This window comes from Bos grunniens, chromosome 14 (genome assembly GCF_055505025.1).
Source record: "Bos grunniens cultivar Pamir isolate PY7600 chromosome 14, Bosgru_T2T1.0, whole genome shotgun sequence".
NCBI classification, from domain to species: domain Eukaryota; kingdom Metazoa; phylum Chordata; class Mammalia; order Artiodactyla; family Bovidae; genus Bos; species Bos grunniens.
Genome location: NC_141178.1, coordinates 74,394,902 through 74,418,299, shown reverse-complemented (window position 1 = coordinate 74,418,299; position 23,398 = coordinate 74,394,902). Strand labels below are relative to the sequence as shown.

Below are 23,398 nucleotides of genomic sequence, written 5' to 3'. Positions count from 1 at the left end.
TAGGATTAGAGACAAGGCTATTTGCTCAGGGAATTTATTTAATTAAAAAAAGCTTAGGGCCAAATGAAATTTCAGGTGGGTAATCTCTATTTATATTAAGGATTACAAGCATATACGGAACATCTACCATTTATATTTGGGCATTCATTATAGGATAAAGGTGATTTTATAAGTGAGTAGAAATTGGTGGGACATTTACTACTTACCTAAAAAACCTAAAAACATATCTGTATTTTATATCACATACAGAAATAGATAAACTTCAGATCAAAGTTCTAGATGTGGAAAGCCAAACTGTAAACCTTTTGTAAAAAGATATAAACAAATGTGTTTATATCATCAGAGCAGGCAAAGAGCTCTTAAACAAGATACAAATAAAAAAGCAAAAAACATATAGGCAAGAACTGAGAAATCTGGCTATAGCTGGGCCCAGGCATCATCTCCTATAAAATGGTAATGCCTTCTGCCTTCTGTATCTTTCATCATTATGCAAACCAAATATGATGATGGGAAAGTGAGGAATAAACAGTAAAAGCAAAATTCAAGTACATTCAAGTATAGTATACAAACCACAGAAAGAAAACTTACCATAAATGGTATCTTATAAGAAAAAGAAGCTGATAATGTGAAGCTATTCTTTTAACCTCTTTAATAATTTAAGGTTAAGGGTGTTCTTTACCAGTCTTAAATTCCTTACCATAAGCAAAGATCGCAGCAACATTATTTGAATCCTCCTGGTTCCCAAATCCCTAAAATACACAAAACAGTAGTATTATCTTATTAAAAGTAATTAACCTTATTTACTTAAATTATTATTTTTGATTTTAAAACTCTATTCATATTAGCGAAACAGACTTTGCTTTCATACTAAGTCTGGCTCATTTTATATTTTAAAGTAAACTTCATATGAATTACAGGGTTATATGCACAAAAATCAAATTCAAACAAAAAACATTAAAAAGCTATTGGTTCACAAAGGAAACAGACCTATGCATGTAATGACATGAAAAGTCAATTGTATTAAATCACAACAAAAGATCCAGAATAATTAAAAGATACTATAAACTGGAGAATATATCTAATGCAAATATAATTGACAGACATAATATCTATGTAATATATATTAATAAGAAGGCAAGAATGTGCCTAAATAATTGTTATACAAATAATTCTTTCAAAAAAGAATTAACAAATGAAAAAAGGGTTATTAATGGTCAAACAAATAAATATCTTAAATAAGACTATCATTTCCTTATTAAATTCTTTATAAACTAAAGCATTAGCATGTTGTAAAATCAAATTAGGGCTTCCCTGGTGGCACAGCTGGTAAAGAATCTGCCTGCAATGTGGGAGACCTGGGTTTGATCCCTGGGTTGGGAAGATCCCCTGGAGAAGGGAACGGCTACCTACTTCAGTATTCTGGCCTGGAGTATTCAACTTTACAGTTTGAGAAATTTTCAGTTTGAGAACACAGGACAACCACAAAAACATACCCTAATTGACTGATATCCAAAGTATGTGTAGATGTTCCAAAAACAGGTACTTTCCCCATAATGAACATCATGATTTCTGACCTCTGATAATCTGGCAGGTTACTTCCAAAAAATCCTGTAAAAATATCAAGATAAATTTAAGATGTATTTTTCAAATTGAAAACTTAATTTTTCCATAAAATAAAAAAATCATAATATTAGGTTGGTCAAAGTTTCATTTGTTTTTTTTCAATAAGATGGTTCTATTAATGCTTAGCTGTCTTTACCTTCATTTGAAACAATTTTGATAGACTGTACTGTGACAGCTGTCATATCAGCAGTGCATTAAGAAAAAACACTTACCAAAGTTGAATTTTTGTATAGCCATTTTAGTACTGAAGATGGAAAAAAAGAAACATTTACAGCATGTCATGCTTTATTATTTCAAGAAAGGTAAAAATGCAACTGAAATGCAAAAAAAGGATTTGTACAGTGTATCGAGAAGGTGCTGTGACTGAATGAATGCATCAAAAGTGTTTTGTGAAGTTTTATGCTGCAGATTTCTCGCTGGATGATACTCCATGGTCAGACTGACCACTTGAAGTTGACAGTGACCAAATCGAGACATTAACTGAAAACAATCAACATTACACCATGCTCTATATCCTTGTACCCGTTGTGCACGTGTGTATGTGTGTGTGTGTGTGTCTGTGTGTATGTGTCTGTGTGTGTGGAGTGGAGTAGCGGGGAAGCATGTGATTTTAAACCCTAAGTATCAGTATCCAGATCCTGGTCTCTAATGTCTTGCTAGATGTAGGGAGAGCAGAGGATCTGCATGGTCCTAAAGTATCTTCTCAGACACTGCTTATTGTTTACGAGGGGGAATGGAAACTGTGCAGCAGAGAAGCACAGCAACACGCTGAGTGACCACAACTACCACCACCAGCAAAAAGCGGACACACACTGTGTGCCTCTGTATGGGAGAATCTGAGAAGAACAGTACCCCTTAAATAGCATCCTCCCAGACATGCACACGCTGAATCTAATCATGAAGAAACATTAGACAAGCCCATGTGAAGGAGACTACAAAGGAGAGTTTTGTAAAGTGAGGGGTAAGGGGGACCTATCCTGGAGGGGGGAATGGCAACCCACTCCAGTATTCTTACCTGGAGAATCCCACGGACAAAGGCGCCTGGCAGGCTACAATCACAAAGAGTTGGACATGACTGAAGTGACCTGCCAGCAGCAGCAAGGGGGACCTATACTCTTACAAAATGTCCGTATCATAAGAGAATGTTCCACACTAAAGGAACCAAAGAAACATCACAACTAAACACAATATATGATCCTAGACTGGATCCTGGACCTAAGGGAAAACACGCTATAAAGGACATTATCAGGTCAAATGACAAAACTGAAACATGCAAGTTTGATTAAAGTACTGCTGCTGCTGCTGCTAAGTCGCTTCAGTCGTGTCCGACTCTGTGTGACCCCACAGACGGCAGCCCACCAGGTTCCGCCGTCCCTGGGATTCTCCAGGGAAGAGTACTGGAGTGGGGTGCTATTGCCTTCTCCGGATTAAAGTACTATATGAAGTTAAATTTACTGATGTTGATAACTGTATTCTGGATATGTAAGAAAATATCTTTATTCTTTGGAAAAAATACTCTGTAGTAAAGAGCCATGATATATATGTACTTAATATGCAGTGGTTAGGAAAGAAAGGTAGATGGACACATGCATGCATCTCTCTATATGTATAGATTTATATATGCACATATATGTAGATATACACATATATATACAGGTATGCGTACGCACACAGAGAAACGCAGAAAGGGAGGGAGAGAGGGAGACAGGCAGAGAGAGAAATGAAATGATATAATAAAGGCATAAAATATTAAGAGATGAATCTGGTGAAGGGTACATACGGTGTTCGTGGTTGTAATTTGCTGTATTCTCGTGTTTGTTTAGTTTCTAAACACAAAGGTTTTTTTTAAAGTCTAACCGATCATTCACCTTTAACTAATGCAGCGTGACAGTCAAGTACTTTCAATGAGGGCTTTCTGAATCACTGTTTTCCATAATAACCTGAAAAGGGAAATGTACTCACCTATTGTTTGGATGATAGCGTTCTGCACAATCTTCTCATCACTGTCTTTGGAACTTGTGTTTAAGTTGGCATTGCCTGTAGAGCCTCCCTGTAAATCATTTGCTTCCAATTCAACACTGAAACGCAGATGCTTCAACAGGGTGTTGAAGACTTCCAGCACTGTGGGTCCTGCAGATGAACCCTGGTGTGAGCGAGTACATTCTTCCAGCATCACAGACTCAAAGCCAATACTCATGTTTCTCAACAGAGACTTCCAGATATTTTCTAAGTAGCTGGCAATACTTCGTAATTTATGAACTAACCATTCATTAAAAAAGTAAATGAGAAATCCCTAAGCAAGAAAGTCTCCTAGCTATTCCAGCAAACATCTACTGGGCATCTTGGAACAACTGGCTGTTGGAATCTTTGATACAAACACACAAAACATGCATATTCTTATAAAAGTTACCAAAAACTTTGCATCTATCTAATCTTGTCTACTCAAAAGAATGCATATTGTGATAACCTGCTGGGTCAGAATCCATAGAATTATGATAATAGAGCCCACTGTAGCATAAGAAATTTATTCTGCATCTTTTAAGGCTGAAGAAGAAAGAATTTTGTCTCAAATTATTAGAATGAAGCTAGCCAATTTACCCAATTTGGGTAAACTACATTTACTCTCTGCTTTTAATTCTGTGAACACTCTGTGTGTTTCTGTCAATGCATCCATCACAATACAGTCTAATCAGTGCTTTTTACTTCTGCCTTCTAGATTATAACCTTCTCCAGGACAGGCAGCCTCGTGTAATTCCTTCTCTGAATGTATTAACCTAACACACAGTTCCTCACACATAAAAGACATCAGTAGTGAGATGACTCAATCAATGCATCATCTGTGATTCAATTCATATTAATATGTCAAATGAAGTAGCTCTCCAAAAAATAACCTGTTTCCATCTCTCTGAGGTAAATTATGAGTAATGATGAGTCCATATACAAAATGTGCACTCTCATCTGACACTGAGTGAGCATTACAATATTTCAGTAGGTAATACATAGTTCCACTTTGATTTGAAGCAAAGAAAACATAACTAGATTTTCCTAACTTCAGAAATTTTATGAGGGACCCTTTCATCCTTCTAATCACACGAGTGAAAAATCATGATGTCTGACCTGTCCCTTCTCCGTGTTACCCCCACAGTCAGTCAGTTAATCAAATCCTGCTGACTTCACATTCCCACTTTTGCTGCTGCCATCAAGGTCAGCATCATATAACATTATCTCTGATGAAGACTATAGTAAATCTTTAAAGCATGTTAGTCAACTGAAGAGTTATACCCATGATCTGGCCACAATTTGAATCTGAAGCCATGTCCCTGGCTTCCTCCACACACCACCACATGTCCCAGTCAAATGGGCTACATAATGCTTTGCTCCTACTAATCCATTTTCCCCCTTCTCTGGACCTTGGCTTTCTTATGATACTTGATCAAAATGTGCCTTATATTATGGCATCAGGGAGAGGTGTCTAACTCAGTAAACTGTAAGTTTCTTGTTATATCTGTACCCCTCCCAAATGTTTAGCATATAACTGGTTTCAAAATCTTCACTGGAAAAGAGGAAGGGAAGGAGAGACTAAGGTGGAGAAAATGTTTAACTGTACATTAAAGAGGCCTGACAATAGTCATGGAAAACCAAAATTTCAAGAGAAATAATAGCACATTCAAAAATGTTAGAAATATATTCAGCGTCCCACACAGTGCTATACCTGCTGGAAAAAACATTCTGTAAAAGATTAATGTTTTTTTGGGGGGCTGGCACTTACCTATGGAACCTTTAGCAGCAATGGCAACAGCCTCTAACAGAACCTGAATAATACCTGCTCGAACTCGTGGAGAATCTTTTTTACAAGCATCAAGGTGTCCGAGAATCTCCTGGATTACATGGTGAGAATACTGAGCCTAAGAGAAACAAAGTAGTGTAAGAATATATGAACAATTATATACATCCTGGAATTCATAAAAATGATAAATCATGTGACAGTAAAACATCCAATTTAGGAGACTGGTACTTAAGTCATGGAACAATATATATAGCCATTAAAAACCATTCTTTTTAAGAATAAGGATAATGGGAAATACTCATGATATCCTGAGTGAAAAAAAGCAAGTTGTAAAATGTGTGCTGTGCTAAGTTGCTCAGTCATGTCTCTTTGCAATCCCATGGACTGTCTGTGGGGATTCTCCAGGCAAGAATACTGGAATGGGTTGTCATGCCCTACTCCAGGGGATCTTCCCAACCCAGAGATCGAACCCAGATCTCCCGCATTGGAGGCGGATTCTTTACCATCTGAGCCACCAGGGAAGCCCAGTTGTAAAATACTGTGTTAAATAAAATTCAATCTGTTTTTTAAAAAAAGTATATAAGACTAGAATTATATATGTCTAAATGTTAACAGCAGTCATCTCTGAGAAGGAGATTTATGAGAAAATTTTTATTCTCATAATAAATATTATCCTGAATGTATCAGGATAGCCTTAAAAAATAGAAATTCCCATCCTGGTGGGTACTAACATGCAATTTTCAATGAACGGACTTCTTATAGTGAACGTAAAGCTTCTTCTAAAGCAATGCTATGGACCAGAATAACTTCTTAAACACTTAATCAACAAATATTGATTGATTCCTTCAGTTTCTTCAACTTTAGCATTTACTCCTTGCAAAAAATAATTTCATCTAGTAACTGAATCTGAATGAGGAGGGCAAATGAAGAAATACAAGGCTACGAAGACTAGGGGAAGAGCCTTAATTGTGTCTACAGATTGCCAGATCCACTGCTCACCTACTAAACTAAAATTAAAAGATCTTAAAAGTTCTCATCAGAAGAAAAAAAACGTGTAGCTATGTGAAGTGATGGATCTTCAGAAAACTTACTATGAGAATCATTTTGCAACATATACATATACCAATCATGTTGTACACCTTAAACTTATATAACATTATATGTCAATTATTTTCAATAAACTGGGAAAATTAAAAAAAAATTATCCTTCCACATATAAACCAGCTTTATACTAGCTACCAAGTATTGAAAACTTACATTATGCTAGTCTATAATTAGTATTTTATTCAGACACAAAGTTTTAGAATAGGATGAACAGAATTCGGATCCTGACTTTCTTACCTGTGTGCCCCTGAGTGAGGTACCTGATCTCTCTAAAGGTCAGTTTTCTGATCTATAACATGGGGACAACAACATCTACTTCACGGAAAAGGAAATGGCAACCCAATCCAGTATTCTTGCCTGGAAAATTCCAAGGACAGAAGAGCCTGGTGGGATACAGTCCATGTGGTCTCAAAGAGTCGCACACAACTGAATGACTAACACTTTCATACTTCACGTTCACTTCATAAAATGAGGAGGATTAAATGAAATAAAGCATGTAAGGTTATTAGCATAGTCAGAGGCATAGCCAGCACTTGATAAATGTCAGCTTCTATTTTAGTACAAAAATGAAGCATTCAGTGCATGCGCTAAAATTTTCTTTTCAGAAACGAGGAAACTAAAGCTCAGAGAGGCTAAATAATCTGCCTAAGTTCTATGCAACCAGGAAACAGCCCATCTAGGCTGCAAATCCTGTTAAGACCGGTACTAAAAGCTGTGCTGCTTCTTACAACCTTATCTCCTTTAAATTAATGATGACTTTTTAGGGTATTAAAAATGCAGATGTTTAAAAAAAGACCTAAAATTCCAATTGAATTAAGAGCTAGCTGGGTCTGTCCAAGTTTTTCTGTAGTAGATGACAGTGCCTCATCAAGGTTCTATGAATACCAGAGGAGTTAATACATTAATACATGCACTATCACACAGCAAATACCCTATAAATATATCAGTCACATGCTGCTGTAATAATCAATTCTAATACTAGTTTATCAGTAAAACACCAAGTACACAATAATGTGTTTAATAAATGCACAATAATGGTTATCATCATAAAATCATTTAGTTATTTTTATTAGATATCTTTTCATCTTGGCAAATAAGAATATAAGTATAAATAAAAATAAATGTCAAGAACTAAATTAAGAATATGTCTTATCTCCTATAGTGTTTTCTATCTCTGAAGACATCCTTACTGACAGAGAACCAAAATTACTTATATAATATATAATCCTTATATATATACTTACATAATCCTTATATATACTTATATAATATATTCAATCCTTACCTGAATGGAATACATTATAATTTTAAAGCAGTGAACTGCAAATTCATTGGGATCCCATAGTTTGTGATGATCCAAATGCCTGTAATTAATAGTAAGAAAACTACTTTAAGAATTCCTTATTTTTATTATACTTTCTCCTCTAGAATCCTCAATAATATACAAAGCTTAACAATCAAAAGAATATTATCTAAAAGAGAAGCTAAGTTTCCATTTCAAGAACTATATTTATTTCCCTTTACTGGCAGATCCTTTCATAAAACAACAATAAAAGCTACTATATATGTGTAATTTTTAATACCTACATGAGCTGGTAAGAAAGAAAAGTCCCTCAGTCTAGACTCCACAGGAAGGTGGAATCTGAAGAAGTCAGTATACCCTGAAGCCAGCAGCTATCTTAGGTACATCTTCAGATCTCCAGTAATTGACAGGTAGTGGTTTAATGGGATACACAGAAAACTGGAGACAAAGCTTAGGGTCCACCTGGGAAAGATGGCTATTGGATCAGAAATACATGCATCAGTCCAAGACCATTAAGTCAATCCAAGACACCTTCAGTGAATGTGTGGAAATGTTTCCTGTAGAAGCTGTCTGTGTTGGCCTTGACTCTGAGAGGAACCACAAAAAGTCTAAGTCTCTCTGGAAAGTCCTTCCCAGCACCCAGAGAGTAGTCTGACAGAATTCATAAGTATCTGTGTGGTTGAAAAAAACTGAACCTAAGGTTGTAGTTCAAAGTGGTTCCTGGATAACACTGCACCCATGTCTTTAGCAGAAGCAAAATAAAGCCTTTTATGGACTATATACATCATTAATCCAAGCCTCATATCCACAAGAAAGTGACAATGAATATGGGCTCAAAATTCAAATTCCCAGAACACACAAGGTAAAAAGCCACTATGAATGTCAAAGATCTCTCAAGTTTTTAAGGGACTAGAACAAGTTTTTTAGGACTTTTATTCACGACTATATTCTCCCTAAATGCCTAGTATCTAATTTGCAGAGGGCATTTAACATTTAAATAACTAATTAACTAGCCAATATGTAATTAACTATTTAACATTTAATTAGATTAATTAACTAACACATGATCAGGATGTAAGTCCATTAAGTTATACATAGAGAAAAATACAGCCCATTTTCAAGTTACTCAAGCAATCCATTATAGGTAACGTCTTCTACAATAGCTCTCTAGATTTTTAGGGCGATATAGACTACCTCTTAGTTAATAACAGGATTAAGATAAAAACTTGGAGAAGGGCATGGCAACCCACTTCAGGATTCTTGCCTGGAGAATCCCCATGGACAGAGGAGCCTGGTGGGCTACAGTCCATGGGGTAGGAAAGAGTCGGACACAACTGAATGACTAAGCACAAGCACAAGATAAAAACTAGAATTCTGATATTAAATCAGCAGGTCTAGACATTAAACAATAAATTTGCCCTCAGTTATATCTGACATAATTTGATTAGTGTTTAGCAGCATTTTCATAAGCCCAGAGAATCTTTAAACAGTAAACATCATTTTTTGGTGGTGGTAGCAGTAAGGGGGAATCTCTTTGAAAATATAAAAATTCTCTGATTCTTAATTTGTGGTTTATAGATTCTTGTAACTTAAGATCAACTTTGCACCAAAATATTTTCGCTAAAAAAAAAAAAAAAAAAAGACTTCTGGATATTACATTTAGACTACTTTATACATGCTATAAAGATGGAACTGGGAAGGGGAAAGAACAAGGCAAACGATTAAAAAAAAGACTAGCAAAAATATCCAGAAATAACACAGAATATTATATAGGTCTATATGTGCCAACTGAGTTAGAGGCTTGACAAGAGCCTCCATGTCTATGTGGAGAAACTCAAAGCTTATAAACTTATTTTGCTTGGAGGGCAGCCTATAAGTACCAACAAGATATTTAATATTCCTGTGATTAGTCACTCAGTATACAATAAAATTTACTCAGAGAAGAGAATGTAATCTAAGGCAGCCCAGTCACACAAAAAAGAAAGCAAAGAAAGAGAAGCCAAATATGAGGAAGTAACCAGAAATTAAACTTGGATTACTGTGATACTGAATGGTTTGCATTGGAAACGAACAGAGATTATTCTGTCGTTTTTGAGATTGCATCCAAGTACTGCATTTCGGACTCTGTTTTAGCCCCAACCAGTAACGCGGAAGAAGCTGAAGTTGAACGGTTCTATGAAGACCTACAAGACCTTTTAGAACTAACATCCAAAAAAGATGTCCTTTTCATTATAGGGGACTGGAATGCAAAAGTAGGAAGTCAAGAAACACCTGGAGTAACAGGCAAATTTGGCCTTGGAATACGGAATGAAGCAGGGCAAAGACTAACAGAGTTTTGCCAAGAAAAAGCACTGGTCATAACAAACACCCTCTTCCAACAACACAAGAGAAGACTCTATACATGGACATCACCAGATGGTCAACACTGAAATCAGATTGATTATATTCTTTGCAGCCAAAGATGGGGAAGCTCTATACAGTCAACAAAAATAAGACCAGGAGCTGACTGTGGCTCAGATCATGAACACCTTATTGCCAAATTCAGACTTAAATTGAAGAAAGTAGGGAAAACCACTAGACCATTCAGGTATGACCTAAATCAAATCCCTTATGATTATACAGTGGAAGTGAGAAATAGATTTAAGGGCCTAGATCTGATGGATAGAGTGCCTGATGAACTATGGAATGAGGTTCGTGACACTGTACAGGAGACAGGGATCAAGACCATCCTCATGGAAAAGAAATGCAAAAAAGCAAAATGGCTGTCTGGGGAGGCCTTACAAATAGCTGTGAAAAGAAGAGAAGCGAAAAGCAAAGGAGAAAAGGAAAGATATAAGCATCTGAATGCAGAGTTCCAAAGAATAGCAAGAAGAGATAAGAAAGCCTTCCTCAGCAATCAATGCAAAGAAATAGAGGAAAACAACAGAATGGGAAAGACTAGAGATCTCTTCAAGAAAATTAGAGATACCAAGGGAACATTTCATGCAAAGATGGGCTCAATAAAGGACAGAAAAGGTATGGACCTAACAGAAGCAGAAGATATCAAGAAGAGGTGGCAAGAATACACAGAAGAACTGTACAAAAAAGATCTTCATGACCCAGATAATCACGATGGTGTGATCACTGACCTAGAACCAGACATCCTGGAATGTGAAGTCAAGTGGGCCTTAGAAAGCATCACTATGAACAAAGCTAGTGGAGGTGACGGAATTCCAGTTGAGCTATTTCAAATCCTGAAAGATGATGCTGTGAAAGTGCTGCACTCAATATGCCAGCAAATTTGGAAAACTCAGCAGTGCCCACAGGACTGGAAAAGGTCAGTTTTCATTCCAATCCCAAAGAAAGGCAATGCCAAAGAGTGCTCAAACTACCACACAATTGCACTAATCTCACATGCTAGTAAAGTAATGCTCAAAATTCTCCAAGCCAGGCTTCAGCAATATGTGAACTGTGAACTTCCTGATGTTCAAGCTGGTTTTAGAAAAGGAAGAGGAACCAGAGATCAAATTGCCAACATCCGCTGGATCATGGAAAAAGCAAGAGAGTTCCAGAAAAACATTTCTGCTTTATTGACTATGCCAAAGTCTTTGACTGTGTGGATCACAATAAACTGTGGAAAATTCTGAAAGAGATGGGAATACCAGACCACCTGACCTGCCTCTTGAGAAATGTGTATGCAGGTCAGGAAGCAACAGTTAGAACTGGTCATGGAACAACAGACTGGTTCCAAATAGGAAAAGGAGTATGTCAAGGCTGTATATTGTCACCCTGCTTATTTAACTTCTATGCAGAGTACATCATGAGAAACGCTGGACTGGAAGAAACACAAGCTGGAATCAAGATTGCCGGGAGAAATACCAATAACCTCAGATACGCAGATGACTCCACCCTTATGGCAGAAAGTGAAGAGGAGCCTCTCGATGAAAGTGAAAGTGGAGAGTGAAAAAGTTGGCTTAAAGCTCAACATTCAGAAAACGAAGATCATGGCATCCAGTCCCATCACTTCATGGGAAATAGATGGGGAAACAGTGGAAACAGTGTCAGACTTTACTTTTTTGGGCTCCAAAATCACTGCAGATGGTGACTGCAGCCATGAAATTAAAAGATGCTTACTCCTTGGAAGAAAAAGTTATGTCCAACTTAGATAGCATATTCAAAAGCAGAGACATTACTTTGCCAACAAAGGTCTGTCTAGTCAAGGCTATGGTTTTTCCTGTGGTCATGTACGGATGTGAGAGTTGGACTGTGAAGAAGGCTGAGCGCCGAAGAATTGATGCTTTTGAACTGTGGTGTTGGAGAAGACTCTTGAGAGTCCCTTGGACTGCAAGGAGATCCAACCAGTCCATTCTGAAGGAGACCAGCCCTGGGATTTCTTTGGAAGGAATGATGCTAAAGCTGAAACTCCAGTACTTTGGCCACCTCATGCGAAGAGTTGACTCATTGGAAAAGACTCTGATGCTGGGAGGGATTGGGGGCAGGAGGAGAAGGGGATGACAGAGGATGAGATGGCTGGATGACATCACTGACTCGATGGACGTGAGTCTCAGCGAACTCCGGAGTTGGTGATGGACAGGGAGGCCTGCATGCTGCGATTCATGGCGTTGCAAAGAGTCAGACACGTCTGAGCGACTGAACTGAATCAGAAATTAATAAAACAAGATACATCATACTTGGACACTCTACTTTAATATTTTAGTGGGTATATGCATTCCAAGTTGTCAGCAGAAATCCCAGCGAAACAATGCACATGATACCAAGAGCATGACTGCATTTCCTACTTAAGAGGGGAAAGCGGGGAAGTGCTTGAACCAGTGCTCAAAGGGACTTTGTCTGACTCAATCCCATACTCTTCCCACACCACTATACTGGCTCCATGAGTAACTCTCTCATACAGGTAAGAGGATTTCAAATAAACTCAAACAGAATGCATACAGCACAGTTAGATGCAACCAGGAAAACACCAAGGACTTACGCAAAAACTGGTCTCACAGCGTTATTCATATTCCCAAAGCTCGCCCGGCCCAGCAGTTCTCTGAAGCAGTTTTCAGCCAGCACAGCGGGATTCTCTTCTTTGTCTGCTGCTGAAGGAGAAGGAGGAGGGCCTATGCGACTGGGAAGAAAAGAGAAATGAAGACAAACAAACCAATGCAAGACTTCTGACACCAGTTCTAACAGTTAAACAGGAGAGATTTGACTTCTCAGAATTTCCAGCATGACATTTTCTTTTTACCTCAAAATAACTTTAGAGCTTAATTTTACTTCATGAAGTCAATACCTTGAAGCTGATCATATAATCTTTCAAAACGGGAGAACTAAATTCAGTTGTACTAACTTGTTCCTAACTAATAGAATATATTTTCCAAAGGCAAAATACTCAACAGTTGCTACTTTGTAAAGTTCCTACAACTTCTCTACATTTAGAGTACAGTCTCAGCAAGAAAAAGGTACCCAAAGATCACCCAGTTTAACTGTAAGAGAGCAAAAATAAAATCAAGTAGAAAATTATGACACAGTGTAAACAAAAGCTAACTAGAACACCTGTAAATCTCCTCAGTAGACACTATTTGTTCATATTTTAACACTTTATTTCATGTACAATAACAACAAAGAAAAGCGTATCTGTGGCACTGGGATAAAACCATGAGAAAATACAATTTCTTATAATTTGTCAACCAACTTAATTTAATCCTGTACCTCAAGAGCCATAATCATGGGGAATCAGTTCTCAACCAGCTAGGTACCTTCAGAAAAACTAACCTCAGCCACAATATCAAAACTAGGAAAGATACAGAAGGTGCTAAAATATACCAAGTTTCACACTTTATGTTTTCAAACCTGCAGACAATCACATTTAAGAAATCTAGTGTAAATATTTTCTGTAATTGCTATAAATTTCAATCAACATATTAAGTGCCTACAGAGCTACCAATTTCATCTTTTCACTTCTAGACCATGTTTACTTTGGCACTTCACACATAATCATCAAAACTACAAATAAAGTTAAACTTTTAGAACTACAGAATTAAGTATCTTTTAAATTTGATTCAGACTTTCCCTCTTTAAACTACAAGAAAAGGGAGATCAGGAAATAAGCCAAACTGGAAAACACTGCTTCTAAAACTTGGTTGTATAGTACCTCTGTGTAAGGCAACAGAAATCTGCCAGGAAAGCATGCTTATGGCATCTGAAAAAGGAGAATAAGTACAGAATCCTAAGTGCAACAGGCTACTGGTGTGTGGGGAGCGGAGGGGTCAGCATATGCCCCAAAACAATATTCCATGCCAAAATATCTTAGAATAAATAAGAAACAGTCTAGTATTTATGTCGGAAAAGCATAGAGAGTGAATAGTAGCTGCTATTATTAGTAGTAGTAGCAGTATTAACTCCCTATGAAAAAGCACCTTGGATCTCTAAATAATAGAAGTTCAGTTTATAATCTCTATTTCTTACACCTGCAGCTTAAATGGTACTAATTCAAATAGCAATCTAGACTGCCCATTAATAAGCAGCAAGTGATAATTTATTTTAAAAGAAATAAAGCCTTAAGTGTCTGAGTAAGAATCTGTGGTCTACTCAGCCTAATGTGGTGACTAAAGATGGTAATTTTTTCAGAAAGGATATATATTTAAATTCACTCAAGTTTAGGAGACTACTGTATACATAATACTAAAGATAAAACATTCTTATCCAACAAGCAAGCACACATACATCATACAGAAAAACACAGCCCCACCCTTCCGTCTTTATTCAATACCTGTCAGCCTCTTCTATCTTTTGCATGTTGAACAGCAGGGATGGAACAATTTTATCCATATGCTGAGGCTCCCAAATGGTAGCCCGAAGTTCATCATTTACTGTTTTACGAACCACACCTTGAATACCTCTGATTCCAGCAATTCGGATTCTATAAAAAAAGGAAAAAAAAAAATTCAGTCATGAAAAAAGTTTTTTAAATAAGTTTGTTAGCTTAGTTAAGGGAATGGATGTTAAATAAATACTATTATCTCAAGTCAATAAAACAAAAATAACAGTAAGTCTAAGAAATTAAAATCTCAAAAATCTAAGATGGACAGAGATATGGTAGTTCCAAAAGGAACTGACTTTTAATCTTTCTGTAATCAGCATTTAAAGTTAAAAAGGACTGTCAAATATAAGGTTAGTCTGTGTGTCAGTTTTCAATAAAATAATCAAAAGAAATAGATTCTCCTATATTCTCTCACATAAAGCATACCAAAGTTTTCTCAGGTCAGTCTTCCAAGGCAATAGAAATAAAAACAAAGATAAACAAATGGGACCTAATCAAACTTGTAAGCTTTTGCACAAAAAAGAAAACCATAAATAAAACAAAAAGACAACCTACAGACTGGGAGGAAATATTTCCAAATGATGTAACTGACAAGGGCTTAACTGCTTATACAACTCAATAATGAAAAAACAAACAACTCAATCAAAAGATGAGCAGACCTAAACTTTTTCTCCAAAGAAGACATACAGATGGTCGACAAGCACATGACAAGATGCTCATCATCGCTAATTACTAGAGAAACGCAAATCAAAACTACGAAATACCACCTCACACCAGCCAGAATGGCCATCGTTAAAAAGTACACAAATAACAAATGCTGGAAAGGGTGTGGAGGAAAGAAAAGCCTCCTAGTACTGTTGGTGAGAATGTAAACTGGTGTGGCAGCTATGGAAAACTATGGAGGCTCCTCAAAAAACTAAAAACAGGGTTGCCATATGATCCAGCAATCCTACTTCTATAGAAAGATATACTTTGAAAAGATACATGCACCCTGATGTTCAATGCAGCAGTATGTACAATAGCTAAGCCAGGGAAACAGGCTGAATGCTGTTTAGGTGCTCAATGACAGATGAACAGACAAAAGAAGATGTGAGATAGATACATATATAAATATAAAACACACACACACATACACACAATGGAATGTTACTCAGCCATAAAGAAGAATGAAATAACAGTATCTGCAGCAACGTGGCTGGACCTAGAGATTATCATACTAAGTAAGTCAGGAAGACAAATGCCATACGTCACTCACAAGAGGAATCTAAAGTATGACATAAATGAGCTCATCTATGACACAGAAACAAACCCACAGATATGAAGAGCAGAACTTGTGACTGCCGAGAGGGGTGGGGCAGAATGGACTGTGAATCTGGGACTAGCAGATGCAAACTATTATACACAGAGTGAATAAACAAGGTCCTTCTATATAGTACAGGGAACTATACTCAATATCCTGCAATAAAACCATCACAGAAAAGAATATGAAACATTATATATGCGTAACTGAATCACTGTGCTATATTACAGAAATTAATACAACACTGTAAATCAACCATACTTCAATAATGTTTAAAAAAGAATTAGATTTTTCTGAGAGGATGATAATAATTCAAACTAATGAGGATCAGATTCTCTCCCAGTTCTTGCCCAGAAGTCTCAGCAGCCGCGTGAGAACAGGATTTTACCATCCTCAACACCCTTCATGTGTCCTCAGCCTGTCCCTCCATGGCTTCTCTCTGAGAACCTCTCCCCTCCAAGTCCACCTAGATGGAAGACTAGGCTGGTTCCTATAGAGGGATGACAAATGTGAACTAACAAAATGGAATGTGGATGACCCAAGCCATGCACACACTACACGCCTGTGTGTCCTGACACACACACATTACAGCATTAGACAGGTAACATTTTGAGAGGAAGCTGCCCTCTCTTCCCTTCTCAATTCAAAGGCCTCAAGTTCCTTCAGCTCTTCCTCATTCTTCTTTAAAAATAAAATCTAATCTATCGGTTCAAGGATGGGAAGAAAAGTAACCAGAAAACAGCATATAAAATCTGGGGAAAGAACAAGCTCGCAAGCAGAGCTAAGCTGGTAGCCCATCTTCCCTGAAACACCTTCACTCTGACCAAATGTGACTTATTTATCCTCCTTTTTAGCTACTAGACTTTCCTGGTGGCTCAGATGGTAAAAGCGTCTGCCTACAATGCAGGAGACCCGGGTTTGATCCCTGGGTTGGGAAGATCCCCTGGAGAAGGAAATGGGAACCCACTCCAGTATCCTTGCCTGGAAAACCCCATGGACAGATGAGCCTGGTAGGCTACAGTCCATGGGGTCGCAAAGAGTCGGATATGACTGAGCAACTTCACTTTCACTTAGCTACTACCTGAAATATTCACCATTAGAAGTTTACTCAGCTTATCCAGGACTGTTTCCAAAATAGGTTTAGAGACTGGAGGATGAGGGGCAGTGGGTGACATTGCTTCACAAGCCCGCGGGGAAATAACGCACACCTACAGGAGTAGCGGGTGGAGAATGGGATGTGGCAGTAACATGACACTGAACAGGTGAGGAAGTGAACGTGGAGACAAGACAAACTGTGCCTCGTACGAAGCTGGATCTGTTCATGCTGTTGTCTTAAAGTCTTGAGAGATTCTTCTGCAATCACAAAGGGATAAGCCTAACTTTACTACAAAGTTAGTATGTGCCAAGTCAAATATTTTATGCAAATCTTAAAGTCGCAGTCCCATTTCTTACTGGCCATGACCTCTAATTTTATTTGATAGTGTATTGCTAAAAATAAAGGGATTTCTAATAATAAAACAAAGCCATGAACATATTCCATGAAAAGTGAAAGAGAAAGTGTTAGTTGCTCAGTTGTGTCCAATTCTTTGCAACCCCATGGACTATAGCCTGCCAGGCTCTTCTGACCATGGAATTCTCCAGGAAAGAATACTGGAGTGGGTAGCCATTTCCTTTTCCAGAGGATTTTCTTGGCCCAGGGATTGAACCCATGTCTCCTGCACTGTAGGTGTCTTCTTTACCATCTGAGCCACCAGGGAATGAGATACAACAAGAAAATAAAGCTTGACTGGGAATGGAACAGAGATGTTGATATTTAATAAATAAAAGGTGGCCAAGGGAGGATTCTCATGATAAGATGACACCTGAACAGAAATCTGAACAAAGTGAGGTAAGAAGCCATATGGTAAGGATCTGGGGAGTTGTTCTAGGCCAGGGGCCACTCAGTCCAAAGGCCCTGGGGAGAAGTGTCCCTGATGTGCTCACGCAAGCGAGGAGACCTACGCAACAGATCAGCGTGGAAGGGGAAAGAAATGACAGGATGCCAGGATCTAACCTCGATGCAGGCAGCATTACAGGGGCATTCTGGGCTACAGTGGAGACTGCATTTTATTCTGATCCCGTTAGGAAACCACTCTCAATTTTGCTGCTTCAGTCAGTTCTAACAGCAATGAAAAGCTGCACTTTAGGAATAAAGCGTACATTTCCCATCTTCTTTGGCAATCATTACGTAAGGTATAAACACAATATTCACCAATAAACTACTCCATGACTATAAATTATAAAACAGTACATACTCTGTTCGTATTTCTGGATCACTATGATAGGAGTGACACATGGCACTGAAGCGAGATACAAAAAAGTCATAACGTCTGTGATACGACGGTGTGTCCTCTTCAATATTTGCAAATTTGACAAACTAAAAAGAATAACAATAAAGTGTATTATCACCTTTTTCAAAGTGTAGAAAAAATACATTTATTTTCATTCATTATTTGTTACATCGACAAGAAATATCCAAATAAAAAGCAAATGAAATATGAAATATCATAAATGTCACATATATATGAAAGGAATTTTTTAATAACAAACTTCACAAAATCAAGAATATAGCATTGTGAGTGTTAACTATAACTTTCTGACGCAGTTTCTTTGGAGGGAGTGAGTGCTTGCTTTGAAGCTCTTCTGCATTTCCCAGATGCTAGCAACGTTTTCATGATAACCACAGTCAGGCCGAAAGCTTCAGGAGTTCTATTTCTTAAATCATAGGTAGGACATCTTGACAGCCGTTGTATAACACATGAATGAATATTTATACAAACAAGATGGGACAAGAAAAAGGGCCCTAAGCTGAAGAAAACATCACCAACACAGTAGAGGAAAAAAAAGACTCAGACAGTAAAATTTATTCTACCTCTTTTTAAAAGATTAAAAAAAAAGAGAGAGAGAGAGATGCATATGTTTAGGAAATTTTAAATATCCTCATGAGTCACAAACCCAACCGTATGATCCCTTAATATGCATCCTTTTTTTTCTTATTTGCTTTCTCATTTATTTGGTGACTTATTGCTTCTAAAATAGCCTAAAGATGTCCTGGGAACAAAATGAAAGTAAGCATAAACTTGAAAAAATAAAATTATGACACTAAAAGTATTTTAAATTAATTCAGCCAGAGCCAAGTCATCTGTTTTAAATGATTTCATATGACTCATATGATCTAGAAAAAGGCCACAAATACCACACCTGGGGGTTCCATCCCTGGTCTGGGAAGATTCCACATGTGGCAGGGCAACTGAGTCTACGCACCCAACTACTGAGCCTGCGCACTCCAGAGCCTGTGCCCCGCAATGAGAAGCCCGCACAGCAAGTCCCCACTTAAGGCAAGCAGAGAAAGCCCACGTGCAGCAACAAAAACCCAGCACAGCCAAAAAAAAAAAAAAAGTACAAAGACTACTAATAAACACAAAAGTACTGAATCGGTCATGTTTGACTATTTTTTTAACATTCAATTTTCAATGTTTGACAACTTAGCACCCCAAAGAAATTAAAATCACACTTCCAGGAAATACTATATAAATAATGTTGGTCAAGATAATATAGCATTTCACTTAATGCAATTCACTCAAATCAAAAGTAAGGAACTGGAGATGTTTGTCTTTTTCTCAAATGACTCATTAAAGGAATTCTAACAGCATTGCTGACTTCATGGAGATTTACACTAAAAGTCCTTTGCTCCACAGCCATTAAAACATTTCCCCTAAATGTACAGGATGGATGAATGACAAGATCCTCCTGTACAGCAGTACAGGCAACTATATTCCGTATCCTGTGATAAACTGTAATGGAGAAGAAAGTGAGAAAAGTATACATTATATACATATAACTGAGTCACTTTGCTATACAGTAGAAATTAACACAATGTTGTAAATCAATTATACTCCAATAAATTAAAAAACAATTTCTCCTAGACTTTCCTCAGCCAACTGTAAAGGAAGCAGGAGAAGCGTAAGTGGCCACGCTGACTGAAATGGAGCCTGTCACACCACCTAACTGTATTTGGAAATACCCAATATTTCCCTCTGAAACTAACGGACAAAATCATATTAAGGGTTTTCAAATAGGGATTTTATTTACATAATCTTGGTTAAAAAAGGGAAAATATTATATTACTACCAACAGTAATAACCAACAGTGCCATCACTGTTGTAAGAACTTTATATTAACTCACATCACACGACAGTCCTGTAAGATTGGTACTGTAATTATCCTCACTTCACAGATGAAAAACTAAGGCAGGGAGTGGTTAAATAACTTGCCCAAGATACACAGCTAGAAAGTGCTGTAGGCATAATTCAGAGTAAGGCAGTCGAACCCTAGAAGCCACGTTGCCACTCAGCAACCACAGTCCCTAAACATGAAACAACTGTCTGCAAGCAACAGCAGGTAACAGATGACTCTGCTGTTGATAAGAATCTGGATGGGAACGTGCAGACCGGTTGAACGCCGAAAAGCTCCCTCAGAGATGAAGCTGGAACTGAGAGACTGAGGCCAAAGGTGATACAGTGAAACTAAAGACGAGGATCAAGGTTATCACTGTACTGTATTTTCTTTATTAGATATGCCTTCCCCACCCCACACATGTCTAATAAACTACAGTTCTGGATAAAAGAAAATGAATGTTGTTAGCAGAAACAGTTCAGAAGCAGTGTTAGAAGGCCGGGGGTGGGCAGGGGGAGGTTGTGAGGGGACATGGACCCCTTCCACTTAATGGCCAACTGAGTTTCTACCACTTCTTGTGATTTGTTAATGTCCCGGATTTCACACAGAGCAACAATAAAACCTTGAGACAAACTGTTCTAATCATCTACAACTGTACTGGTTGCCCAAATACCCTGACCAGAGCATCTGCCTTTACCAGATAAGGACACTCGAAGAAGACTTAATCCAAGTTACGGTAATTACTCTTAAAATTAGAACCCTTTACTTACAGAATTTGTTCCAAGAACTTGAAGCTTTGGTTCCCCTGATTCCAGCAGTTTTGCTACCATATGAAGAAAGCTTTCTACAAACGGCTTGATGCTTTGAGAATGGCAGGCCATAAGAAGCTGGTCCAGTGCCTCCATAGCAATTAAAACATACCTGAACACAAGAGAAAAATAACATCAAAGCACCTCCAGCTCTCCAGATTCTCCTCAGTGCCCTCACAGGAATACTTAGAATAAATTTATTTAAATGCACAGAACAGAGAAAGGCAAATTTAGCAGCATCTGAGTGACTGCCTAATCCTCTCACGACACTAAGGATGTTGGGGTCATAAAATGACCTCAGGTGGGAGGACGCAGAGACTAGACTGCACTCCTCCACTCTTCTCCTCAGCAAAACCTCTCCCAGAGCTGCTTCCATGTTAACGTCCGTGAATGTTTTTGTAAACACAAATATTCTCCGTTTTCCAGATTTTTAACCATATTTCTCTGCATCTGACCCAAGACAGTTATTATAAGAAATGAGCTTAAATTTCTAACACAATCTATTTGTATTTGTAAATATGAGTATATAAAACAGTATCAGCAATACTGTAAGGAAAGGGATAAATTTTACCTTCCAATTCATCAGATTTTAAAGCTTGTACTAAAAGTTAAAATTCAGAATTTAGATAACTTTACTTGAACAAATGACCATAAAAACTATTTGTATCAAGACTCCCATTTGTAGCAAATGCTCTAAATGGTAACAGTGTGAAAGCAGAGAAAGCCAGCGTATCATCTGGAAACTGGAATACACTAAGAAACTAGGATCACAAAATAATATGGAAAAATATTTATATACCAAATTGCAAAGTAATTACTGTTCAAGTACACAGAATGGATTAAGACGGTAGTCCTTTATTTATAGGTCCATGTATAGCTAGCACAGTTCACATCAGCACACCTGCTCAGAATTTACACATTCTGAACCTATTATAATACCTAAGCCTAAACATAGCCCTCTTTTATTGCTCCTCTGACAGGCAAAACTGGAGCTGTGCTAAAAATTAATTTGCTAACAGAATTTCTGATAGGTTTCAATTTTGAGACTGATTTTTAAATTAGAGTACTGCACTGACAGGCCTTTAAGGGAATCAATTTCTACTATTCCCATTAGGGAAGTTTAAAAATCAGAGGATGCTTAAACAAACAACTCTTTTAACTAACATGAGTTTATTCTTAAACCTGACTACGAGGAAAGTAATAAAAGCTACAGCATCTATTCAGTATAATACATATCCTCGTATGATATTGCAATGCTTTATTCTCCATCTACTATCTTTGCCTGCCTAGATGGCAAAATAGCTTCTAGGATGATTTAGCCTAGGAAGAATTTTCCAAAGATACTACAGTAGTTTCCTTACCCAGTACGATGTCTGACAACATCCCTGCTCAACCTTTCTGCCAGGTAAGAACCAATTCGATCCAGTTTCTCGGGAGCAGATACAGCATAAAATGTCAATTTCTCCATATCGGCTTTAACAAGCCCATCCTAAAAATAAAAACAAAAACGAGTGAAATAGGTTCTACTTATGCCTGTATTTCCATGCTTAGTGTTTGTATTTCTAAGTGCTGCTTGCTTCTCACCCCCACTTTATGGATTGGAAATTAATCCCTATTTACCCTCAGCCTGCCTGGATACAGTCTCTTTAGTGCTAATCACCATTCTGGATATGTAGAGCTTTCAAAAAGTTAAAGCACTGCCCTATTTCGGAAAGCATACACCTTCACGAGCACTGGATTATTCTAACACCTTCCTTTATATATTAAAAACAAAAAAACAGCTCAATTATACAATATATTGTAGTAAGTATCAGCAAAGGTTCAGTTATCTGCTCTCCTCATTAGAGCACTCTTTGAAGGCAGGGACTATGACAGGTAGACATGTGCACTCTGGGCACCTGCTACTGGGTCCATTTTGGACACAGGAGATTTTTTTGTTTAATAAGTTAAAGATAAGAAATGTTGTCACCTGGGTTTATGGTTGCCATACGTATGTAAGGTTCATGTAGATCTTTTCTTTTTCTTACATCTTATTTTACAGATTGCTCAAATAGATTTTTTCTAAATATTTGGCACAAATAAAAATTCTTTGTGTAACCATTCTCCAACTGACCTGTCACCACTCTCATTTCAAAAGTGTTCAAAGCTCCCTCACTGCCAGTAAGATAAGTAGATTTCTTATCTGTTATTCACATTCCTCCATAATCTTGCCTCCACCTTATCTTCATTAGCCTCATGTTTCAGATTCCTTAAAGAAATGATCTGAATATGCAGTCTATTAAATGATACTTTTGAAATTTCCAATCAGGAATTCAGGAATTGTGCACTAGTACCACTCATTATACTACGACTAGGTTACAAGAACTTCCACTTGAAGGTCCTGGTCCCAAATGTTATCTCTTACTTTACCACACCTTTTCTCTTAGGTACAAAGAAACTAATCTCTGCTTCT

At 37.5% G+C, this 23,398-nt stretch overlaps 1 protein-coding gene across 2 annotated transcripts in view; it reads right to left on the bottom strand.

Moving 5' to 3' along the window:
* The window catches only part of EFR3A (EFR3 homolog A), an 86,942-nt gene that overhangs the window by 31,165 nt on the left and 32,379 nt on the right, over nucleotides 1-23,398 (bottom strand). For both annotated transcript variants that reach the window (XM_086337370.1, XM_086337369.1), the window contains exons 3-12: nucleotides 22,308-22,435; nucleotides 20,908-21,058; nucleotides 18,217-18,338; nucleotides 14,572-14,721; nucleotides 12,790-12,927; nucleotides 7,800-7,878; nucleotides 5,393-5,528; nucleotides 3,586-3,753; nucleotides 1,494-1,608; nucleotides 698-749 (exon numbers count right to left, since the gene is read on the bottom strand). In XM_086337370.1, the coding sequence (XP_086193496.1) occupies nucleotides 698-749; nucleotides 1,494-1,608; nucleotides 3,586-3,753; nucleotides 5,393-5,528; nucleotides 7,800-7,878; nucleotides 12,790-12,927; nucleotides 14,572-14,721; nucleotides 18,217-18,338; nucleotides 20,908-21,058; nucleotides 22,308-22,414 (1,218 nt within the window). In that variant the 5' untranslated portion in view covers nucleotides 22,415-22,435. The remainder of the gene's footprint in view (nucleotides 1-697; nucleotides 750-1,493; nucleotides 1,609-3,585; nucleotides 3,754-5,392; nucleotides 5,529-7,799; nucleotides 7,879-12,789; nucleotides 12,928-14,571; nucleotides 14,722-18,216; nucleotides 18,339-20,907; nucleotides 21,059-22,307; nucleotides 22,436-23,398) is intronic.